Source organism: Periplaneta americana, chromosome 6, assembly GCF_040183065.1.
Source record: "Periplaneta americana isolate PAMFEO1 chromosome 6, P.americana_PAMFEO1_priV1, whole genome shotgun sequence".
Lineage (NCBI taxonomy): Eukaryota > Metazoa > Arthropoda > Insecta > Blattodea > Blattidae > Periplaneta > Periplaneta americana.
Window position 1 is genome coordinate 98,217,607 of NC_091122.1, and position 22,292 is coordinate 98,239,898.

At 35.2% G+C, this 22,292-nt stretch overlaps 2 protein-coding genes across 2 annotated transcripts in view; both read right to left on the reverse strand.

The window, feature by feature from the left end:
* The window catches only part of LOC138701530 (zinc finger protein ZFP2-like), a 581,888-nt gene that overhangs the window by 338,528 nt on the left and 221,068 nt on the right, over positions 1 to 22,292 (reverse strand). The window lies entirely within an intron of this gene.
* Positions 399 to 20,658, reverse strand: LOC138701534 (zinc finger protein 681-like). Its single transcript, XM_069828533.1, has 2 exons — positions 19,559 to 20,658; positions 399 to 10,802 (listed from the first exon to the last, which is right to left on the reverse strand). Exon 2 carries the CDS (start codon positions 10,235 to 10,237, stop codon positions 9,215 to 9,217), a length of 1,023 nt encoding a protein of 340 aa, XP_069684634.1. The 5' UTR covers positions 10,238 to 10,802; positions 19,559 to 20,658; the 3' UTR covers positions 399 to 9,214.

Sequence of the window (22,292 nt, forward strand, 5' to 3'; positions counted from 1 at the left end):
CAGTTACAGTCTCCTTTTTTATATTTGGCTCAGGTATCTTTTTTGAAGCAACAGTGAAAGGTTTTCGTACAGCAGGGATTGCAACTTTTCCATTCTGTCCTACAAGAAATGACTCTGATGTAACCGTAGTGCTGGCCTGACTTATCAAATCAACTTTTGGTTGATTTATCTGAATAGACTGAATGCTTGGATGTGCATTAGGCTGGATGCTATATCCTGGAGAGACTACAGGCTGAGTTTTCAGCACTAGGGGTGGTAGAACACAAACATACTTATAATTTGATCCAGGGATAAGTGAGAACACTTGCCCACCAATTGGACCAAGCAGGGTACCTGTGTATGGATTTGTGAAGGGAGGTACGCAAGGCCCAGCAGTGGGATCCTCCAATGACCTAGAAACAAGAGAAACCTAAAATGAGATACTTTCCTGATGAATTACGTCTATCAATCACTGCATGAAGGTATTGACATATCAGCATGTCGATTAACGTTGTGGTCTCAATGCATCTATATTAATCCATCCAGAAACATTTCAGTCTAATGCACACCATTCTGAGAATGTCATGCCAAAGGAAGAAAAGATGAAGACGTAAATGAATATTTGAGGACTTCATATAAACCATTTTAAGATTACCTCAATACAGATTAGTGCAAGGTGAAAGCCACAGTCCAAACTCAAAACTGCGAAACATTTAGCTTGAAAACACTCACAGTTAAATGAAGGATTAGTAATCAATTCGCCATATTTCAAGAAATTAAAATATAAATACACTAACAAATAAATATTCTATGTAGGTATCGTTTCGTAGACTTTATGTTATACATACACAGTACACTCACTCATTGATTACTGAAACAGAAATACATGTTCCAACCCTAAAAGATGAAACATTATTACCATGAACCAAGTTAGGAAGAACACTGTATTATGCAGTACCGGTAGCTCAGACTTTTTGCTATTTATATAGATGCAGAATTATTCGAAAATACAAAAATAAATAATTGAAATAATTTCTCATTAAGTGAAATTACTTAGAGAAATACAGATATTTCAAGTTGTTTATGGAAACGCGTAGAGTTCATGTTTAGGCCTATAAGAATCCACGAAAACAGAAGCTAAAGATTGGTCTCAATTGAGAAAAATGGTGTTCCTCTTCATAATACTTTCTAGAAATGTGCTTGTATCCTCTCAGTTGCCTATTAAACGAGTTGGAATCCTGTTGCTGGAGATAAAGCATTTCAGTTCATGCAAATCAATAATATGCTCCAACATCATCGTCGTAATAGAAGTAACTTTCATGGCACAATAGCATGTTTATTTTTATGTTGGCTACTTTGAATCATGCAGTTAACTACAGTGGAAATAATAATTATTGAATAATGTGGCAAAAAACTTCACAGAGAAGAAAATAAAATGAGAAGTTCAATGAATAACAATTTATTCTGCCAAAGAATATGTATGTTTCATGGCTCTTGTAATGAGTACTGAGGAATGTTTGGTTACGAAATTCTTATTGCAGACTGATCATTTGTACGGCTTAATTGCTGCATGATATCGTTTAAGTAGGCTACAATTAAAGAGGAATGTTGTGTGAATGTTCGTCCACAATCACTACACGAATGTAGACACTCCTCGGTATAATTACACTTGTGTACATATAGATGATCAGCTTTGCCAAAAGCCATACCACAGATGTCACACACATTGGTCTTCTCGTTTGTGTATCTGCCTGTGAGCTGTGAGTGAATTCTGGTACTTCAATACCTTGTCAATTTGATCATAGAGAAATATACTGCTATTACCATTGGTCTTAATATGCATCAGTAACAAATTCCTCTCCTGAAAATTTTGTTACATAACTCACAATGGAAGAAGTGTGGAGAATCAGAATGCTGGTCCTTATGTGAATTAAAATTTTTCACATACATGAAACCCGTGCCAACATGAACATTCATATGCATCTTCAGTTCACTTTTATAATAGAAATCTTTACTACAAACATTACATTTAACACTGTATTGTAGAAAGTGCCTCTTTATGTGGTCCTCCAGGTTCGGTTTGTAGTAAGATGCAAACCCACAGATATTATATATTTGGTCTTTTACCTTCATTGTGTGAACTTTATTGTGGGATGTCAGTTCAAATTTATGCTTGAAAGGCTTATAACAAACGTCACATTTGAATGGACAAGCTTTACTGTGACTAACATGGGAAATCAAGCAATGGTGGAATGAAATACTTTTCCGCAGATATCATACCTATACATTTTTCCCCTTCTCATACAGATCAACTTGTGCATGTGACAAATTATATATATTACAGTATTCTTGAAAGTTCTTATTATCATTAAAAGACTGTAACTTGTTTATATTCTTAGCCAAGTGACAATGACGTGTGATTTTAACAATTGCTGAACTACTGTCTGAGCTAATGAGTTTATCCTCTGCACGCCTGAAGACCTAGAAAGAAATAATAATCCACTGTAGTCCCATGTAATTTCTCCCTTCTTTTACATATAATCACCGAAAATTTAAGGGATGTGGAAGGAGACAACAAGATAGAACAAGAACTAACCAACGAATGAATTAAACTATTCATTCAAATCAATGAAAACAAGCGATGGCTACATTCAAAAGTTTATGAACCAAAGAAGAAGAAAGTAAAGTATCCTTAATGGAATATATTCATCAATTTTCTTTCTATGTCTGATCCTGGTTATTGATGCCTGTTTTCACAAGGCATTGCCATAAAACAATAGAGAAAGGAGGTTAAACAGATAGATCTTTTATGCTTTAAACATGACAATAGAAAGAACATAACTGGAATCTAACTTAAGCAACCTTTATTATCAGAAAATTATATTAGTCCTATAACATAAAGTACTTCTGGAAATTGCAACAAAAAAAAAAAAAGTATATATAAGGCCTTAACTTAATACACCTTTGCCTCTCTTGAATGTAGCAAACAAGTTTAACCGCTAAATTATAAGTTTGTTATGAATTAATTAATTAATTTGCTTCATTATCTTTATGAAAGTCAAAGTCCCTGCAACAAGATAGATATATGACTGCAAGAAAATGAAACAGCTCCTTATTTATTAGATATTTTACAAATAGAAAACATATACAATTTAGCTTCAAAAGATGTTGATTGTTTGGGATAGGAGTCCACAAAATGTAACTCCTAGTCAATTTCTTTAATTATTGGTTAAGGTTTGGGGAGTTTTATCTTCATCTTTTATATGTAAAAAAAACAGTCCATTATTGATGCTCAGAGCTATTTTGATTCACAACTACGCCCTAATTCTATTTCTAATTTCACTTTCTAAATAATCTGTGGTCATTACTATTCAGCAGTTAGTGTGTAAATTCTGTTAACCAATTTTTTTCATTGGACCTACACTCCATGGCACTTGCGATGAGAATTGAGTCGGGTTCTAGTCACAAAATCCTTATTGCAGATGCTACATTGATAGGGCCGCAACCCTGTGTGGTAACGCTTGTGGATAGTAAGGGAGGAAAGCTGTGTGAAGCTCTTGCCACACTCATTACAACTATGTGGACGCTCACCAGTGTGAGTCCGCTTGTGGATACGCAAATAGTCTGACTTGTTGAATGCCTTGCCACACACATCACATATATTTGGCTTCTCGCCTGTGTGGGTGCGACAATGTGCACGTAGCGACTGTTGGCTTGTAACTGCCTTACCACAGATGTCGCACAAGAACTGATTCTCCCCAGTGTGTGATTTCATGTGTGCAACAAGTCCCTGCCGGAAGCTGAAACTTTTACTGCATAATTCACAATGATGACGTTGGGAATCCTCCTCCAATGCCAGATGTTTTGTCTTTCTATGGTAGTAGAAGTCGTTGCGATTCACAAATCCTTTACCACAAATATTACATTCAAATGGTCTCTTGCCTGTGTGTATGTTCTTGTGCTGCTCAAGAAGATTCCTGGAATAGAATCCCTTGTCACAGACCTCACACTTGAAGGTGTACTGACTGAAATGCCTCTTTTTATGAATCTCCAGGTTTGTCTTATAATTGGTGGCATAGTCGCAAATGTCACACATGTGATCCTTCCTTCGTCGGTGAATATTCCTCTTATGTTCACTCACTTTGCTCTTGCGTTTGAATGTTTTATTACATTCGTCACAAGAGAATGGGCGCTCTTGGTTGTGTGTGGCTAAATGGTTCTTTAATCTCTTATTTGTTGCAAACACTTTGTCACAAGTTATACACTTAAAAACAGAGGACAGAATTGTAATCGATTGTCCTTTCCAGTTTTTACCTGCCTCTGTGAGAGAGGCGCGTTTCTCCCACTTCCCTGCCTTGACTAAACTATACGCATTTGTTTTCCATGTAGTACTATCACCAATGCAATCCTCTGAGGACCTAGAAAGAAGAGAAATTTTAAACAGGACCAATACTCTAATATGAAGCCAACAATTTCCAAGCCAAATTTACAATGAGAGCAAGATAACATGAATGGCTGTATTACCATTATCATTATTATAAATAATAATAATTATAGCTGTACCACGCACACAGCAATATGCCACTGTGCATATAGGATTCTCTTAAGTTATGTACATTTTTTTTTGTGATAAATATCACAGCTCGAGAATCGACCTCATCTTGTCCCTTATCGCATTTTGAAAACCTGTTATACCATATTTTATTTACATGCTGATTCCTCATTAGTAAGGAATACAGTAGAACTATGTCCTCTTGTTCATTAATCTGTCCCTGTGAGTGAGACACAACACATGATTTTAGTTTATGAATCCCTGGTTGCTTCTTAATCTTATCTTGAACTTCACCTACGATGATATAGCCACCGACCTGTTCCTTTGTTAGTTACTGATCACAGAGATGGTCTTCCTAACAGCGTAAAATCCAGAAATTAAACGTCTTATTTGTCCCTCTATAAAATCATAAATCTCTCTATTCTTTTATTTCTTTCACCCGATTTATCTTTAGATGTAGAAAAATCCAGACATGCCTTAGCTTGGTAGCAAACTTGCCTTCAATCTTCTATTATTTTTGTAACCAAACTTCTTAGACATACAAACATACATACAGATATGCCAGCAGTTGTGCTAGTCGAATCAGTAACATTATGCAATAAATCATGTTTTTCTATGTCTTTCAAATGTTCCGTAACATTATAAACTGAGTGGTAAAAGATTTGTGAGCATGTTAATAAAATAGAAGAGGCATCCTTAAGTCTGACTGACTGATGCATGACGTGTAGCAGCAAGTATCCCCTGAGCATCAGGGAAGTCTTTGATGCCCCACCTGCAGTGTGGTAAGTACATCATATTACAGTCTACATGGTACAGCTATATCATTTATTTTCGAGGAGTTTCAAGTATGCTTGCATAGGCGACTGTTATTCAATGAAGAAATGATGTGATAAGTTGAACAATCAGCCTTTGTTAATAGCTTGACATTAACCAATATGACTATCAGTGTAAAAAAAAAAAAAAAAAAAAAAAATCCCCAAACAGCATTTCCTACGTTCATGAATCTCATACCCATGTGTGTGCGTCTAAAATAAAAATTCATTAGTCCTCAGTATGAGAAAAAGTTCAATCATTTCCACTGTCCTACGATTTTACAACATTTATAACCAACAGCCTAACATTAATGACAATTTTTTTAAGACTGCAAACTGTACAAATGAGGGGGTCAGAAGCAAAGGGGTACAAGTGACAAATTGGTGGAAAATGAGTTTAAGTGTATCTTTGGTTAGTTGAAGCATCTGAAATCTGGCAAAGGAATATTAAGTAAATATCGAACTAGTTCTGATCTCTGGTTGTGTCAAGGAAAAGTAAGTTACAAATAACAGGAGAAATGTTTATGACAAAGGGATACAAGTGCACAGTATATCTATGTGCCTGTGATTAGTTACATAAAAGTGTGTTTGAGATGATTTATCGTATTATTTTCTCACAATCAAAAGCAAGAAAATGCTTTATGTTTGGAAAATAATTATCGGAACCATGAATGATAACCACAGCAAGTAGGCCTTTGTAGTTCTGTTTATTTTAAGTCTCTAGGATATGTGACAATATTGTAAAACTTTAAGATTATGTTGCTGGAATGTTACTTTTTCCTGATAAGTATGATTACTTTGATTGTGATTGTTATGTTAACAAACAATCAGCTTCAAAAACTAAATCAGGCAAAGAAAAACAATGCAGAGGGCATATTTTCTGCTAAATAATTGTATGTGTTACGGAATTTGATAAAGAAAAAGCTAGGAAACATAGCAGAAAACTAACAGAATGAAAGAGAGACAAAGGAAAAGAGCTGAGAAATAGTGGAAAGAAATAAGAGTAGGTTGGTCATAGAAATGTAATAAATCGCCCTCGCTCAATATAGGTATTTCATAACCAGGGCAGATATAAATGTAGTGAACATTTTTCAACGGCATTGAGACAAACAACATCTGATGACTTTTGAGGAACGGAATCGTGGGATCTTCAGACTGCTTTCCTAACACAGTGCAATCAAACAAAAATCCGTAAGCAAAGAAAAATGATGCCAAAACTTTCACTGAATGCGAAGATTGTGTACAAATCCCCCCCCCCTTTTTGAAAATGTTAAATATCGGCAATAAAAAGTTTATGAAATATGTTGCAATATATAAAAGTGAAAACAGTAGTTGGTCCAATTAAATTATTTGGCCTATTATTATCATTGGCCGGAGGGAAAAAGACCTTTGGGGAGGCTGAGACAAGATGGGCTTTTAGTGATAATACAGGGGGCCAAGACAAGAACAACTACATTGTGACAAAAACAGTTAGTGGCCCTAAGTTTCTGGGTTCTGGTCTCGCTCCTTTAGTGATCAAGATGTTGATGTGGTGGGGATGTGAGGGCGGGGGGGGGAAAGCATCATTCGATTTTGTCCCCAGAGATTGGATTAAAGCAATTCTCAGGACAAGCAAGTGATTTTTGGTAGTAAAAATAGCAATGAAAAAACTGGCTCTTTTAACTAAAGAAATGAACAAATACAGGAAGAAATCAGTGAAGGAAATTGGCCAAATAGGTTCCATTTCGAGAACAATTCGCCATATCAGTTCTACTACAAGACAACCTTCAAGATATGAAATCCCATGCACTTGGCATGGCATGGCAGAGTAACAGGATTCCTCTTCAAGCCCAGCTAATGCCACTTTACAAAGAGCCACTAAAGATCGAGATCGCAAAATACAGAAATCTCATGGATCTACTTCCATTTATTCTAATTGTTCATCAGCCTATCAATCTCTTCCACACGAGGTAAAGGCAATAAGATTACCCGTGGACCTTGATGAAGACGACAACAAAATGAGAAAAATGGAGCTCAAATAGTAGGGTAAGATTATGATGAACAGTAACAAAAGCAAAAATCATCTAAGAATACATTTTTGTCTCTCAGAAAATTCCAGATTAGTTCCATTATTTTTATTAATATCAGGCAGTTATAAATAATCATATGTAAGTTCATATTATAGTTTCAGGTAATTTTAATCTTCTGTAACCATAATAAAAAATAAAACGAACCTACACTTTATATAGAATTTCTTATACCTTCTTAACTTTGACAAAAGTTTTCTCAAAACTAAGCTTAATGCACTTGCATCCCTTTGTCTGATCCCCTCAAATACGATTTCGTTACATGCGCTCACAACAGCTCTTCCCTATTGGTTGAACAAACTGTAATTCATAAACCTTAATTTTAATTATAACACTATCTTGCTTCACCACTCACCTTGAAGAAACGAAGACCAGAATATAAGAACTTTATTTTAAAAAATCTACCGATGTTTCAAAACGAGGAAGTAAAAGAATGGTATGCACAGTTGATATTATCTTCTAACAAGGAAGTGGAAAGAATGGTATACTTCCAAAAAATGAAACCTGATGTTCATACATTCATGAACATACCACATTAAAATAACTAAAAAAAGTGTTTGTAGAATGTGAACGATAGAATTCAAAACAACAGACAAAAGACAAAGATATACAGTTAAGTAGTGAAGCCATAACACAAATTAAAAGCTATGTTACTTGAATGTTTTTGAGATGTTATCTGACTCTCATTACAATATTGTTGCAGGTGAACACATATATTTCTATCGAAATTTGCCTAAGATTTTAATAATCATCATCACCATCATCATCATCATCATCATCATCATCATCATCAACATCATAATCATCTTCAAATTATCTTGAAAAATAAAAATATAGAAAGTATTTTTAAGAGACTATGTAAACTGTTCATTGATTGTGGACTGTTTAGAAAGGTGCTGATTAGATCTTTTTTTATTGCTGACAGAACCTGTTTTCACACACTAATTCTTTTATTCATTAAAACTAATGGAAAGTTCAATCTACACCTCTTTAAAGTGCCAAGGTTTATTAAGCGACTAAATATCCCTTTTTGCATTATAAAGAGAATAACAAGGATTATTATACGTGGTGAATTAGTTACAGAATCTGTGTTAAATGTTTGTGGTTCTAGAATATATTGACATTAATTTTAATCGGAGAATACCCAACCCAAGTTCTCATTGATACACTACTGGACAGCAACTTGTAAGAATTACTCATTATCACCATGGTAATGTAGTACAGAGGACATGACTTCAAGAGAGATCATTTACGAGTTCAGATACTATTCAATAAATTTCTTGCAGATAAAAGCAAACATACAGAAACCGTAATGGGAAATCGAACTTTGTATGTTATAAACACCGTTTGCAATTACTTTCTTTTCAAGGACAAATAACAATCGAAATTGCTGTCAGTTTCAATTCAATTCAGAATTTGTATTAGGTGAATGATATACAGTAAAATACATTTATTTCTGAAACGAAATACTTTAATTAAATTGTAGTCCTTAAATAGGTTACAAATGCAAAATACACAATGTTCTATGATGTGACATATACATGACTCCATGAATTCGTATACAGAGGTTTTGGACATGAAGAACAGAAAAGAAATAAATACAGTTCAAAACACTTCATTTATAAGAGTAGATATATCACTACATTGCACTGTGAGTAAACATATCAGATCTGAAAGAAAATATGCAGAAAGCTTTTAAGAATGTCATGTATAGACAAAAAACAAAAACCTGTAGGGCCTACCTCAAATGATTCCCTTATACTAATAATCCATAATACATCTTTCCACATAAAGACGTAACTTTCTTAGTTTCCATGGGTTTTGCGGTGGAGATTTAATCTTGTCCTTGTAACAAAGACTTTATTGCATATATCACATTGGTAAGGCCTGTGTCCAGTGTGATACCGTTTGTGAACAGTGAGAGTGGAACACTGTGTGAATGACTTACCACACTCATCACACTTGAAAGGCCGCTCGCCTGTGTGTGTCCGCTTGTGTACACGCAAACTTGCAGTTGAGTTAAATGCTTTGCCACATGTATCACACACATTTGGTTTCTCGCCTGTATGGATGCGACGATGAGCTTTCAGTGACCAATAACTTGTGACTGCTTTTCCACAGATGTCACAGAGGTGAGTGTTCTCCCCCTTGTGTGACTTAATATGTAAGGTCAGTGATTGTGGAAATGCAAACTCCTTGCCACAAAACTCACACTGGTACTGCCGGCTGTTATCTAAATCAGGGTGTTTGATCTGTTTGTGGTATTTCAGCCTGCTCCTTGAAGGGAATCCTCTAGAGCACAAATCGCATTCAAATGGTGTGTCCCCAGTGTGGAAATTCAGATGTTCATCCAAATCTGTATTGGAGTAACAGCCCCAACCACAAATATCACATTGCAGTGTGTAATGCTTCGAGTGCCTCATCTTGTGCCGCTCCAGAATGGTTTTGTTGTTGGTTGCATAGTCACATATATCACAAGTGAAGTCACGCTCTCTTGTGTGTTTGTTCTTTACATGGCTTGCCAGTTCTGTACTACGTTTGAATTTTTTGTTACACAAGGTACATGTAAACAGTCGTTCCTTGCTGTGACATACCATGTGGCTCCGTAAATACCTCTTGCTTGTTAACTCTTTCTCACAAATATCACACTTGTATATTTCACATTCAACTGAATTATTAAGATGGACTTCTGGGAACTCAACAGCAAAGTTCTTCTGCTTTTCAGAGTTACTACGAATATCGGCATGTCTTCTAGTATCAGTATTATCAGTACAGGTAGCAGGAGATGCATTTATATTCCTAACAAGCAATGAAAGCTCTTCTTTCATTGTATCATGTATTTGTACCGAATTATTAGCATTACCTTTACTGTGAACATCGTTTCTACATGTGACAGAAGTTCCCTGCAAAATGTTTGTGTTTCTTACATGTGGTGAATTTGCTTGACTAAATATGTAATTGATTTGTGGAGAAATATGATTCGAATTTCTCTGACTGCTAATATAATTTGAACAAACAACAGGACTCTTTTGCACAATAGAAGTGTTATTAACACATGTTGAAGTCCCTTGACTAACTAGGTAACTGATTTGTGGCGAAATACTGTTATAATTCCATTGGCTGCAAACATTCTTTGAGGAAGCAACAGGAATGCCTTGTACAATATTTATGTTTCTTACACAAGATGAAGTTCTTTGGTCAAAAATATTATTGACTTGTGACGAATTATTGTTTGTTGTCAGTGATGCAATTTTCACTGGCTCAATCAATTTCACAGGAATTAACAGACCACCCGCTAGAGGCAAATTCCCTCCTGGTGAACTCACAGAAATAAAATTTAAAAATGCTATCTTGCTTGAATCTGTGCTCCCAAGACAGAGAGGCCCTGACGACCTAGAAACAAGAGAAATAGAATGTAATCCATCCACAGTGATAATAAATGTTGTATAGTACCTATTATTATGCATAAAAATAAGTCTCCATTTGTAAGAACACCAGACTGATCCTTCACGAAAATAAAAGATTACAATGTGGTTAAATGGGCAAATCAATCAAATTAAACTGTATATTACTGTATATTAATTACCATAAGAGATTAACAAACGAGAAGCCAGATTTTCAAAAACAGAACACAAAATACTTTAAAAAATATACAAGATCTAATGCATTTACAATAACAACAATATTATTATTATTGTTATTATTATTATTATTATTATTATTATTATTTGTATCGTAAAATTGTTCTACACTGTAACACCGCAATACCTTCAAAGAGCTTTTTTTTTATACTGCAGCATAAAAGGCATGTGGAAGGAGACAGGACTTTATTACAAAGAACACCGGGAATGGATATTACTAAGTTTGAGATAAAATTACATATTCCGTGTCTTATGCAATACATTTGAATACAAATTTTACAACACAACTGCAAAGACAACAAAACCTTCAACAATGAGAACAAGGTGTAGTCCAGAAGTCATGTAATATTGCGGCTGACGAGAATTTTGAAATTATGGATAAAGCATCTATTTTAATATATAACTTTATTATCAACAAAATAGTGTAGTTCTAATTTTTAAGATCACTCGTCACTGTCATTGATTCCTCTCAAATTATGTTACATTATGACAAAAACAGAATACCTGTTCAGAGTTAAGTAGAATTATTTAAGACTGTGTTCATTTCCTTAGAGCACTTCCACTCTTTCTTGTTACAATTCTACCAGTTCTTCATTCATTGTCATATATAAAATTAAATGTAAATATCACTGTCATGCTGCCAATGTGGTGATCTCAGGGATCTGACGAACAATGACCAAGGCAACAGCTAACCCTTCGTAAAAATACTGGGGTACATGGTCCCAAAAGACTTCCTTAGGGATAACTACCTACATACATGCACACGCACACACACACAAACACACACATAGTTCCACACATGCACACGCACAAATACACAATCAGAAAAACCTGGAAATATTGTAATAAAAAGTAAAAAATAACAGTAAATTATGCAATAGAAATAGAAAAAATAATTCATCACAGCCATGAGACTGAAAGACTACACCCCATGAGTTTTACAGTGACTGTTCAATAAGGTCCTTGTCACGAAATTCTTGTTACAGATGATGCACTGGTATGGCCTGAGACCTGTATGGTAACGCATGTGTATGATGAGTGAGGAACGCTGTGTGAACAACTTTCCACATTGACTGCAACAGTGTGGACGTTCACCTGTGTGTGTGCGTTTGTGTACCCTCAGGCTTTCAAACTTATTAAATGCTTTCCCACAGACATCACACACATTTGGCTTTTCCCCTGTGTGAGTCCGTCTATGACTACGCAGGGACTCCCGACTTGAGACTGCTTTTCCACAGATATCACACAAGAAAGTGTTCCCTCCAGTATGTGATCTCGTATGCAGTGCCAATGATTGTCGATAGCCAAAGCTTTTACCGCATGTCTCACACTGAAAGTGTCTGATGCCCTGCTGAGGATCAGGATGTTTTGTTTGCTTGTGGTAGTACAATCTGCTCTTAGTAGGGAAAGTCTTTGTACATATTTCACATCCAAATGGTTTCTTGCCAGTGTGAATGTTTTTGTGTTCTTCAAATTCAGTGGTGGAATAAAAACCTTTGTTACAAACATCACATTTCATAGTGTATTGATTGAAATGCCGCAACCTATGGCGTTCCATATTTTGTTTTAAGTTTGAAGTGTAGTCACAGACATCACATAGGAAACGTCGTTCAGTCCCATGCTTGTGCTTTTTGTGTGTATTGAGTTCACAATTCCGTCTGAATGATTTGTCACACATGCTGCACAAAAAAGGCCTATTCAGACTATGGCACACTTTGTGACTATTCAATCTTTTCCGGGAATTAAACTCCTTGCTGCAGGTATCACATTTCAGCAACTGTTGTCCTGAAGTTCGAGACAATGATGGCTTTGTGTGAGACACATTATGACTATTTAAACTCTTCTTCGAAGCAAATTCTTTGCTACACAGCTTACAAACATACTGTTGCTGCTTGTCAGAAAAACACGTGGAGGAAGTTGGAGAAGAATTCAATTGCAGAAATGCCTTTTTCAGTTCATGTTCGATGGGTGGGCAAGACTGAGAATATTGCACAGCAGAGCTGAATTTACTTATCAAATGACACACATTACTAGGATCTCCTTTGCTCCCTATCATTGTGTAATGGCCTGTGCCTCTACCATGTTTGATCCCAATACGAGGTTGCACTGACCTAGAAAGAAGAGAAACGTAATGTAAGGAGACTACAACCAGAATTGCCAATTTTGTAAATCATACTGTATAATGTAATATTTTAAGTCCACATGGTGTTCATCTTATGTTTACATTTCTCTTAAGCAGGCTGCATTTCCTTATACAAGAGAGCAAATAGTCATCAAATGTTAAGCCAATCATCTAACAGTAACAGATGCTGCTTTTGTTCTGAGCAATAAACTGAAAAGATCTTCATACTAAACATCGGCTCTGCAAACATCACTGAATTACAATCGCAGTAACAAGTATTTCAGGGTGAAACTTAACATGCAGAAATACTCCTGCTGACATCTTGACAGCAGATTGCGGTGATTACTACTAAGTCATTAAAATGTATCCTATAATGAGATTTCAGATACAAAATTGTTCAAGAAACTTCAAAAGTACCACTTGTCCCAAAGAAATTTTTAACAATTAGTTACACTATTATTCTTATTCCTGGCAAGGATTAGGCCCAATGACCTTTCAGTTACGCTATTAAAAAAATTAATTTTCCTAGTTAAATAGTCAAGGTAAAATTCTGTTTCTGAAACAATATTATATAACATACTAAAAACAGATTCTAATAATACTCATATACCTACGAAGCTCAAGAACGTGGAATTAAAACTTTTGGAGCAAGAGCCAGAATGAAACACAGTACGCAATCTAAAATAGCAACTCTCAAATAAACGAGTAATTATAATATTAAATAAAAATTAACTTACGAACAATGTCGATTAATGTCACTTAAGAGAATGTTTCCAGTGAAATGTTAACCAACCAACAAAAGAAGATATCACGAATTGCTCCGAAGCTTGGTAACAAGGGCAATCATTCATATTTCTTATAATGAAGTGACATTAGAAAACGTCCTTGACGTACAAATGCAGATTGAAATATTGAGTTGTTAGTCAGCACACCTCCATTTATTTATGATAATAAAACATTACTGTAGCAATATTATAATTTCTTTGTTATTCACAAAATGGTAACAATAAATTAATGAAAACTGTACACAAAGGAACCTAGATTTAACGAAAGATACATTATACAATTGTCTTCTAGTCCCTTTATTTTGAGCATTTATAAACCTAACATCTACATGCATCATTATATACTTTAAGGGTGCTATTCATAGACATTTCGCAGCAAGCGCTAGGAGCGTACTAAGCTAGCTCCGGCTATCCACTGGTTACTAGTACAGAATTCAAATCATATCCTATCGCTAACTCTGGTTTATAAATACGAAAAACGATCATCCACTGGAAGCCCGCGCTAAAAATGTCTACGAATACGGCCCAAAAAGTTTAAGTAAATTTTGGTGCTTATTTTTTTCTACCACGCATTAGCTATGATATACCTACAACATCATAATTTCAAGAGTCAGATAAATATATGGATAATGTAAAATCCCTCGTAACCAGCAATACCAAAACAACAGCACTTTTGGTTGGGAAAGAAAAAAAGGAAGATTAAATCTGCCATATTGCCACAGTCTGGCCGTCACTTTGCCACATTAGGAAGTTCACACAAACTTTAATTTTCAGTGAACATTCGAACCTAAAATTAGGATATTATTTGTGTTGTGTGATGTGTTTTAATAAGGAAAATCCACACAGTTTATGTTTATTCAGTTATCAGCAAGTGACATAGAAATAAGCTTGACATGGCTGCAGTTTCAACATTTGGCACCATGAAATACCAATTATTTTTTGTATATATGGTATTTATTCAATTATCCAGCAAAATCTCATGTCCGGAAATAGCCTGTTCCCTTTAGTGCCATTTAGAGGGATTCTACTGTACATAGATATAACTTTCAGCTTCTGATCAGAAGCAGTTACTGAAAAAATAATTATTCTACTCTAGAACTCTTAAACACAACCTTGTAAGGAATTTCTCCATGAACAGAATAGAGAATTTCTGGACATGAATCTGAATTTCTCCATGAACAGAATAGGCAATTTCTGGACAAGAACCTTTATCGAAGATATAACTGCTAATACCACAGTACAACCAGACAATCTAGACTGAAAATATTATGGAAACGAAGAGCATTTAAAATGTATGTATTGCTATTTAAGTTAAATAGGTTTTGAACAGAAATCAATGTCAACCTCACACGAACTTCAAAACTTTCTTCATATAGTGTATAATATTTCATGTATTGAAGTTATACACTCGTACAGTTAAAATTTAGGGCAGAAATTAGAATGTGTGTGATTAAGTGTCTTTGTTATGTCCACTAACATCTAAATGCCATGAAAGACTTAAACAAAGCATGGCAGTCCTATCTAACACATTAGACAATATTACAAAATATGTTAAAATAGGAACAAAAAATAGTTTTTAAAAGTTTTGATTTATAGGTTATTGTTAACGAAATGAACTTAAACGCCAGTCCTATACTACAGTATACTTGATATAAGTCTAACCCTACAATTCAGATTTCCATTTAAAATCAATGATAGACATTTCATTTAAAAGAGATAATATATTACTTAAAACTAAGTGTGTAACATGGATATAATAATTGTGAAGGAAGATAAGGGGGAAAACAGCCAATTAATATTACATAAAGACATTATAAATTGAATTTATTAAAACTTTATATGGCACAATTCTTTCAGTAATATTCACACAATCAAGTAAAAAACGGACTGGTATAATTAAGAGCGCTCATTTCAAAACTTCCCAGTATAAATAACTATATAATTTCAATAGGATTTAATTAAACAAAAAAACCACGTCAATTTAGATATTGAGGGGGAAGTTTAAAACCAGTCTTAATTGCATATTAGTTTTCACCCCCTTACCTCCAGCCACTACCACTTTCAAATTTCAAATGGAACCCCTATCTTGTGATACTTAAATCTGAAAGAGTATTCATTCAATTGTTTAGACACTTCATTCATTTATCTTCATCACCTGGCAACCTGGATTCTTGTTATTGTCAGTTGATTTTAACCACTTCCCTTATTATCCCGAGTTAACTCGGGTTGCTAACATGTGTCAAAATTTATTAACCCGAGTTAACTCGTTTGAGTCCCATTGTCTAGGTACTTCATAGTGATTTTTTAAGTATGTAAGAAAAGTAGTGATGTACAGTGATTCTGCAATATTAAATGACCTCTATACGAAAATAAAAAAATATGACACTTTTTTTCACAAAACTGGTAAAATATATAGTAAGGGAAGAGGTTAAGATGAAAACAGTTTATTTTGTGTAATTCAATCAATAAGGATGATTTCTGTTTTCTCTTGAAGGGTATACACCATTTTCAAATAATTTAATATACAAACACAACTATTACATGAAATGCTCAATAGCCTTTGTAGCTTTACTCTCTTTTACATTTTAATGGTTAATTAATTTTTATTCGTAAGTTTTCTTGTTTGTGTCTGGTTGACGTTTTTGCAGGAATAGGCCATGTAACACAAGCTACCTAAACTAACCTAATCTAACCAAACCAAATCTAAGTAACCTAACCTAAGGTAATGTCCGTATCTATGTTACGCATACTGTCGAAACGAGCGGCCACTTCAGGCCTGGCAATATTGTACAAGTAGACACTTCATCAACTTTCGTGTGGGTATTTTCCACTTTCCACTACTGTTCACGCTTTTCAACGTGCCTAGAATTTATTATTTAAATTGTCCTTACAATGTCATTAATCATGCATATTTAATTTCTCTTTGGCTCTAATCAACAATCCAGATTGCCAGGTGAATAGAAAAAAAAAAGATGCGAAAACAAATAACTAGGGAGTTTAAAAATTGAATACTCTTTCAAATTTAAGTATCACAAGATAGGGGTGCCATTTGAAATTTCGAAGTGGGGCGGCTCGGGGTAAGGGGGTGAAAACTAATATGCAATTAAAACTGGTTTTAAACATCACCCTCAATATCTAAATTGCCGTGTTTTTCGTTTAATTAAATCCCATTTAAATCATATAGTTATTTAAACTGGAAAGTTTTGAAATGAACAGTTACATACTAAATTGAATGTAAAAGTAGACTCAACATGACTTCAAAATTTACCTAGTTGTAATTTGTATATCAACTGGTAGGTCTACCTTAGAGCCATATACTCATTGGTATTAACATTACGAGATGATGTCCAAAACCAAGCTTACATGTAGTCGATTTATTAAACCCTTACTTCTAGGTTAAATCACTTTGTAATATACAATACATATTCACTAACTTGAGCAAACTGAAGAGTCATATGGGAAGACAACTGTACAGAAACAAAATATAAAATATTTCTTGCCATTTCTCAAGTCAAAATTGCATCTCTCTGCTCAGAGTGAGACCTACGGTGAGTATTAAGAAGTGTTTTAGTCACGAAATCCTTGTAACAGATGTCACAATGATAGGGTTTGTATCCTGTGTGATATCGCTTATGAACGATCAGAGTAAAGCGCTGTGTAAAAGATTTACCACACAAATCACATGTGTGTGGACATTCACCTGTATGTGTTCGTTTGTGCAATTTTAAATAGACTTGCCAAATGCTTTGCTACATACATCACAAACATCTGGTTTTTCATCATCAGTGTGGCTCCGATGATGGACTTTCAGGGATTCATGACTTCTAACAGACTTTCCACATATATCACATAAAAATGTGTTCTCACTGTTGTGGGTTTGCATGTGATATGATGAAGACTGACGATAGCTGAAGTTCCTGCCATAGAACTCGCACTGATACTGCCTCTCATCCTGCAGGGAGTCTGCATGCTTGGCATGTTTGTGGTAATATAACTTGCTTCTTCTTGGAAATTATTCTCGCACTTGAATGGCAATCTGCCTGTATGAAATTTTCGCGTTGCTCAAACTCCTTCATGGAATAGCACCTCCGACCACACACTATACACATCAGGGAACACTGACCAAAATTTCTCCATTGGTGAAGGGTTGTGGCCACTTCACTGTTCGTGACATAATCACAGATGTCACACACATGTGCTCGTGTAGTTGTATGCTTATTCCTCTTATGAGCTGTGAGATCACAATTGCGTTTGAATGTTTTGCTACACAAACCACAAGAGATGGGCCTCTCCTGACTATGGCACATGTTGTGATGAGTCAGGTGCTTCCTCAAAGATAATTTCTTGCCACATGTGACACATGACAATTTAATTTTATTTTGTGGCTGCTTGGTATCCATTACACATGCCGCCATCTCTCTTACATCTCGAAACACAATATTCATAATGTCATGCCTAAGTGGCATTTTTTCACCAAATTCCTTTCTGACTTACTTACAAATGGCTTTTAAGGAACCAGCAAGTTCATTGCCGCCCTCACATTAGCCTGCCATCAGTCCCTATCCTGTGCAAGATTAATCCAGTCTCTATCATCATATCTCACCTCCCTCAAATCCAGTTTAATATATCCTCCCATCTACGTCTCGGCCTCCCCAAAGGTCTTTTTTCCCTCCAATCTCCTAACTAACATTCTATATGCATTTCTGGATTCGCCCATATGTGCTACATGCCCTACCCATCTCAAACATCTGGATTTAATGTTCCTAATTATGTCAGGTGAAGAATACAATGTGTGCAGTTCTGCGTTGTGTAACTTTCTCCATTCTCCTGTAATTTCATCCTCCTAGCCACAAGTATTATACCTACTCTTACATGAGAAGATGATTCAATATTATTAAGACAGCTTTTTTTGTCCAACATGTGCATTTGAAACTCAACTCGACCTAGAAAGAAGAGAAACTGGACATCAATATGCAACCAACCCTTGTCTCTCATTCCTTAATAGCGTATTCCTTTTCTGTTATATAATTCTTCAGTTTTATATATCAGCAACCAAATTTATCCAATTCTTTCTTCTAAAATGCATTTAATCATATACTAAGAAGTTTAGTTAATGTACCTCCTATTACTGTATTTCACAGTAACAATAACAGACACCTGACCAATACTGTCATTAATTATCTGGCTCCTGTAAATTTCATGGGTTGTGCACATTACAGTGCATCAGTATATTGTTACAGAGATAAAAATACAAGAGAGAGAATATATTTGTACAATAAACAAAAATGGAAACAACCGCATTTTCAACTGACAGAATTACATGTTAATGTGCTCTTGGATAAACACAAATCTAGAGGAATCTCTCCTGTAAAAAAATGTATGCTTATCTAAAGTAATGAGATGCTACAATTACATACCAACCAACAACTAGTAAGTATATCACTAACACATGTTTTATTCTAAATCAGCAGGATCACAATTACCTCGACTGTAAACAAATGAGCATTGCACCAGATACAGAACAGACGGAGGGAAAATACAGCAGCATCAATACTCAGTATCAAATTAAGCAGAAAAGGAAAGAATACGAGTATACCATACCTGTGAGATATTTACAGTAGGGAGAACTATATATACAGAGTGGCCCACTTTAACTCTTTCACCTCTGATAGTGTGTAAAATATTTCAGATATATACAAACCAACAATTACAAGTTACATTACGTCGAAGGGGACATATGATGCACACAATATAGTTTTTGTACATGAAATAATTTTCAAGATATTAGAGTAAACTTTTCTTTTTAATGGGAACCAACTATGTTTTGTATTGTAAATGTTGTGTTACCTCTGTCTATAACTACTTTACAGACTGTTTGAATGTCACCGGTAAGAGTAAACATAAACAATAACTCACGCACACTTCTTATGTCTGGTTCATAATGTTGACGTAATTGAAGATCGAACACACCCATAGAACTGTACACTACCCAATACAACTCTTATTTCTACAGTTCTGTACTGGACAATTGAACAATAAGACATCGTGAGGAGATATGTCAAGCTACATTTCACTACTGTATTGTACAATTGGATGAATGTTTTAAACGTGAAATGAATTTAACCTGTCAATCATTTCTAGGCATTTGATTGCACATGATCCTGACTGCACAGCGAAAATTTGTGTTTTATTTTCTGAGAATAAGTGTTTATTTTGTATTGTCTCACTTTACAATGTGAGCAACATTTCTATAACATTAAAATGTACAGTACACTGTGATTGTGATGTAATTGATGCACAACTCTAACCAGAATTGTCCTCCCTCTGTTCGATTCTTGTCAGACATTGCTTATGGTTACTCTTACCAGTGACACTCAAACAGTCAGTAAAGTAGCAAGTTGTTATTAGACAGAGCTAGCGCAACATTTGTAATAATGAATAAATATAGTAGGTTCCCATTTAAAAAAAGAACGTTCACTCTCATATTTTGAAAATTATTTCATGTACAAAAAATACATTACATGTATCAGATAATCCCTTCGATGTAATTTAACATGTAATTGTCGGTTTGTCTATATCTGAAATATTTCACGCACTATCGGAGGTGAAAGAATTAAGTGGGCCACCTTGTACATTTATCATTTTCATTTTGAAGAAGGCCTGAAGGCTTGCAACACAGCTTGAGGCATATTGTGCTGATCTCCTTATTATGGGACGATTGTTGAAATCCTTAGCACTGCATTCCTGCAAGTACATGATTCACTACTTAGTGCCATCTTATCGACTCAGCTACAGTATCCAGGTCTGACGGAGTCTCCCTGTTGATATTCTGCAGTCTCCTCAGATCAATGGCTTTTGTTTACAAATCACATTCTACGTCCTTCTGCCTACATGAAGATCGCAGCACAATAAATATTGTGGTTCACCATGGTGTCATCTGTCCGAGGGAGCCACACAGCTCCAGCAGCTCCATGTTGTGAAAGCACCAAATATACCTCTCTGGGATCTATGCAGCTCCTCCAGACAGATGACATCTGTAGGCAAATCACAGCAACACATCTGTTGGATCTCCTGGTTGGCCAGAAATTATTGAAGATGATAGATGAAGTTAAAATTAATGAAGGCGAAATGAATCTGAAGTCCAAAGCCAAAAGTTATACAGCAAGTAGTTGAGGGGGGAAACCTCGGAAAAAACCCTAACCGAATAACTTTTCCAAACAGAATTAGAACCAAAGCCTGTTCGTTTCACGGCCAAACATATTAACCATTACTCCACATCAGTGGAGAAGTAAATATTGCAAAATATGTGTGTATTTGGTGGCAATCTAAGACACTTAATACCTAACAAGAGAGATTCATAGTAATCAGAGTAGTAGTCATCAGTCAATTACTAATCTCTCCAAATACAGTCTTTTAGGTCTTCCTATTAGACACTGCTAACCAGGCAATACAAACAATTCCAATTATAACTAATACAGAGTTAATTAATTTTTAAAACAAAGTAAAGACGAGGTTAATCTGTAGCACAAGTGACAAATTATAAACAAGATTATATCCGAAGGTCTGTTCTGTCTCCTTCTAAAATTGGTGTCGCCAATTTTAGTTGGATCAAGTGATCTTCCTTTTAGTTCATACTACGAAACAGTTTATGTGATAGGTATGTGTTTCTGATGTTTGTCGTGTAGTCCTATATTGCTTCATTATCTTAATTAAATTTACAATATTTAAAACCATTTAGTTCCACTGTCCTACAACGAGGACAGTATAGATTTTATTTTTTGTTATAACATTAAAAATCTATTTTGAGTTCTCGAACTTACAGACATTAACTAAGCAGTGTTTCAGAAATAAAAATGATGTATAAGATGTATAATAAAAACGAACTTGACTTTAGTTTATGTTTTCATATAATTTATTTTCATTTTTTCGTATTATTTAACGCAACTACACAGTAATCATTAAAATATCATATAAAATAGGAGGAATGCTATGATTTCGTAGTTAATCTATACATATGACCAATATAGATAGGCGTTCACTACATCGCAAATCTAGTCTTTCAGGTAAAGCTCCCTGTAAAGCAGATTTGAATAATTTCAAGGGAAAAATTGTTCCGGGGCCGGGTATCGATCCCGGGACCTCTGGTTGAATGTACCAGTGCTCTTTCTAACTGAGCTACCCGGGAACCCCACCCGACACCGTCTCAACTTTTCCCTTTATATCCACACAACTCGCGTGGGCTGACGAAACGCCAGAGACCCACATCGAGTGCACACAATCTCTGTGTGACTTGGAATTGTGGTTTTCTGTTAACGTGCACAGTGACGTATATATT

What these genes read in the sequence shown, in the direction of transcription:
- LOC138701534 (XM_069828533.1), bottom strand. Translation starts at nt 10,237, where the DNA reads ATGAAAGAAGAGCTTTCATTGCTTGTTAGGAATATAAATGCATCTCCT.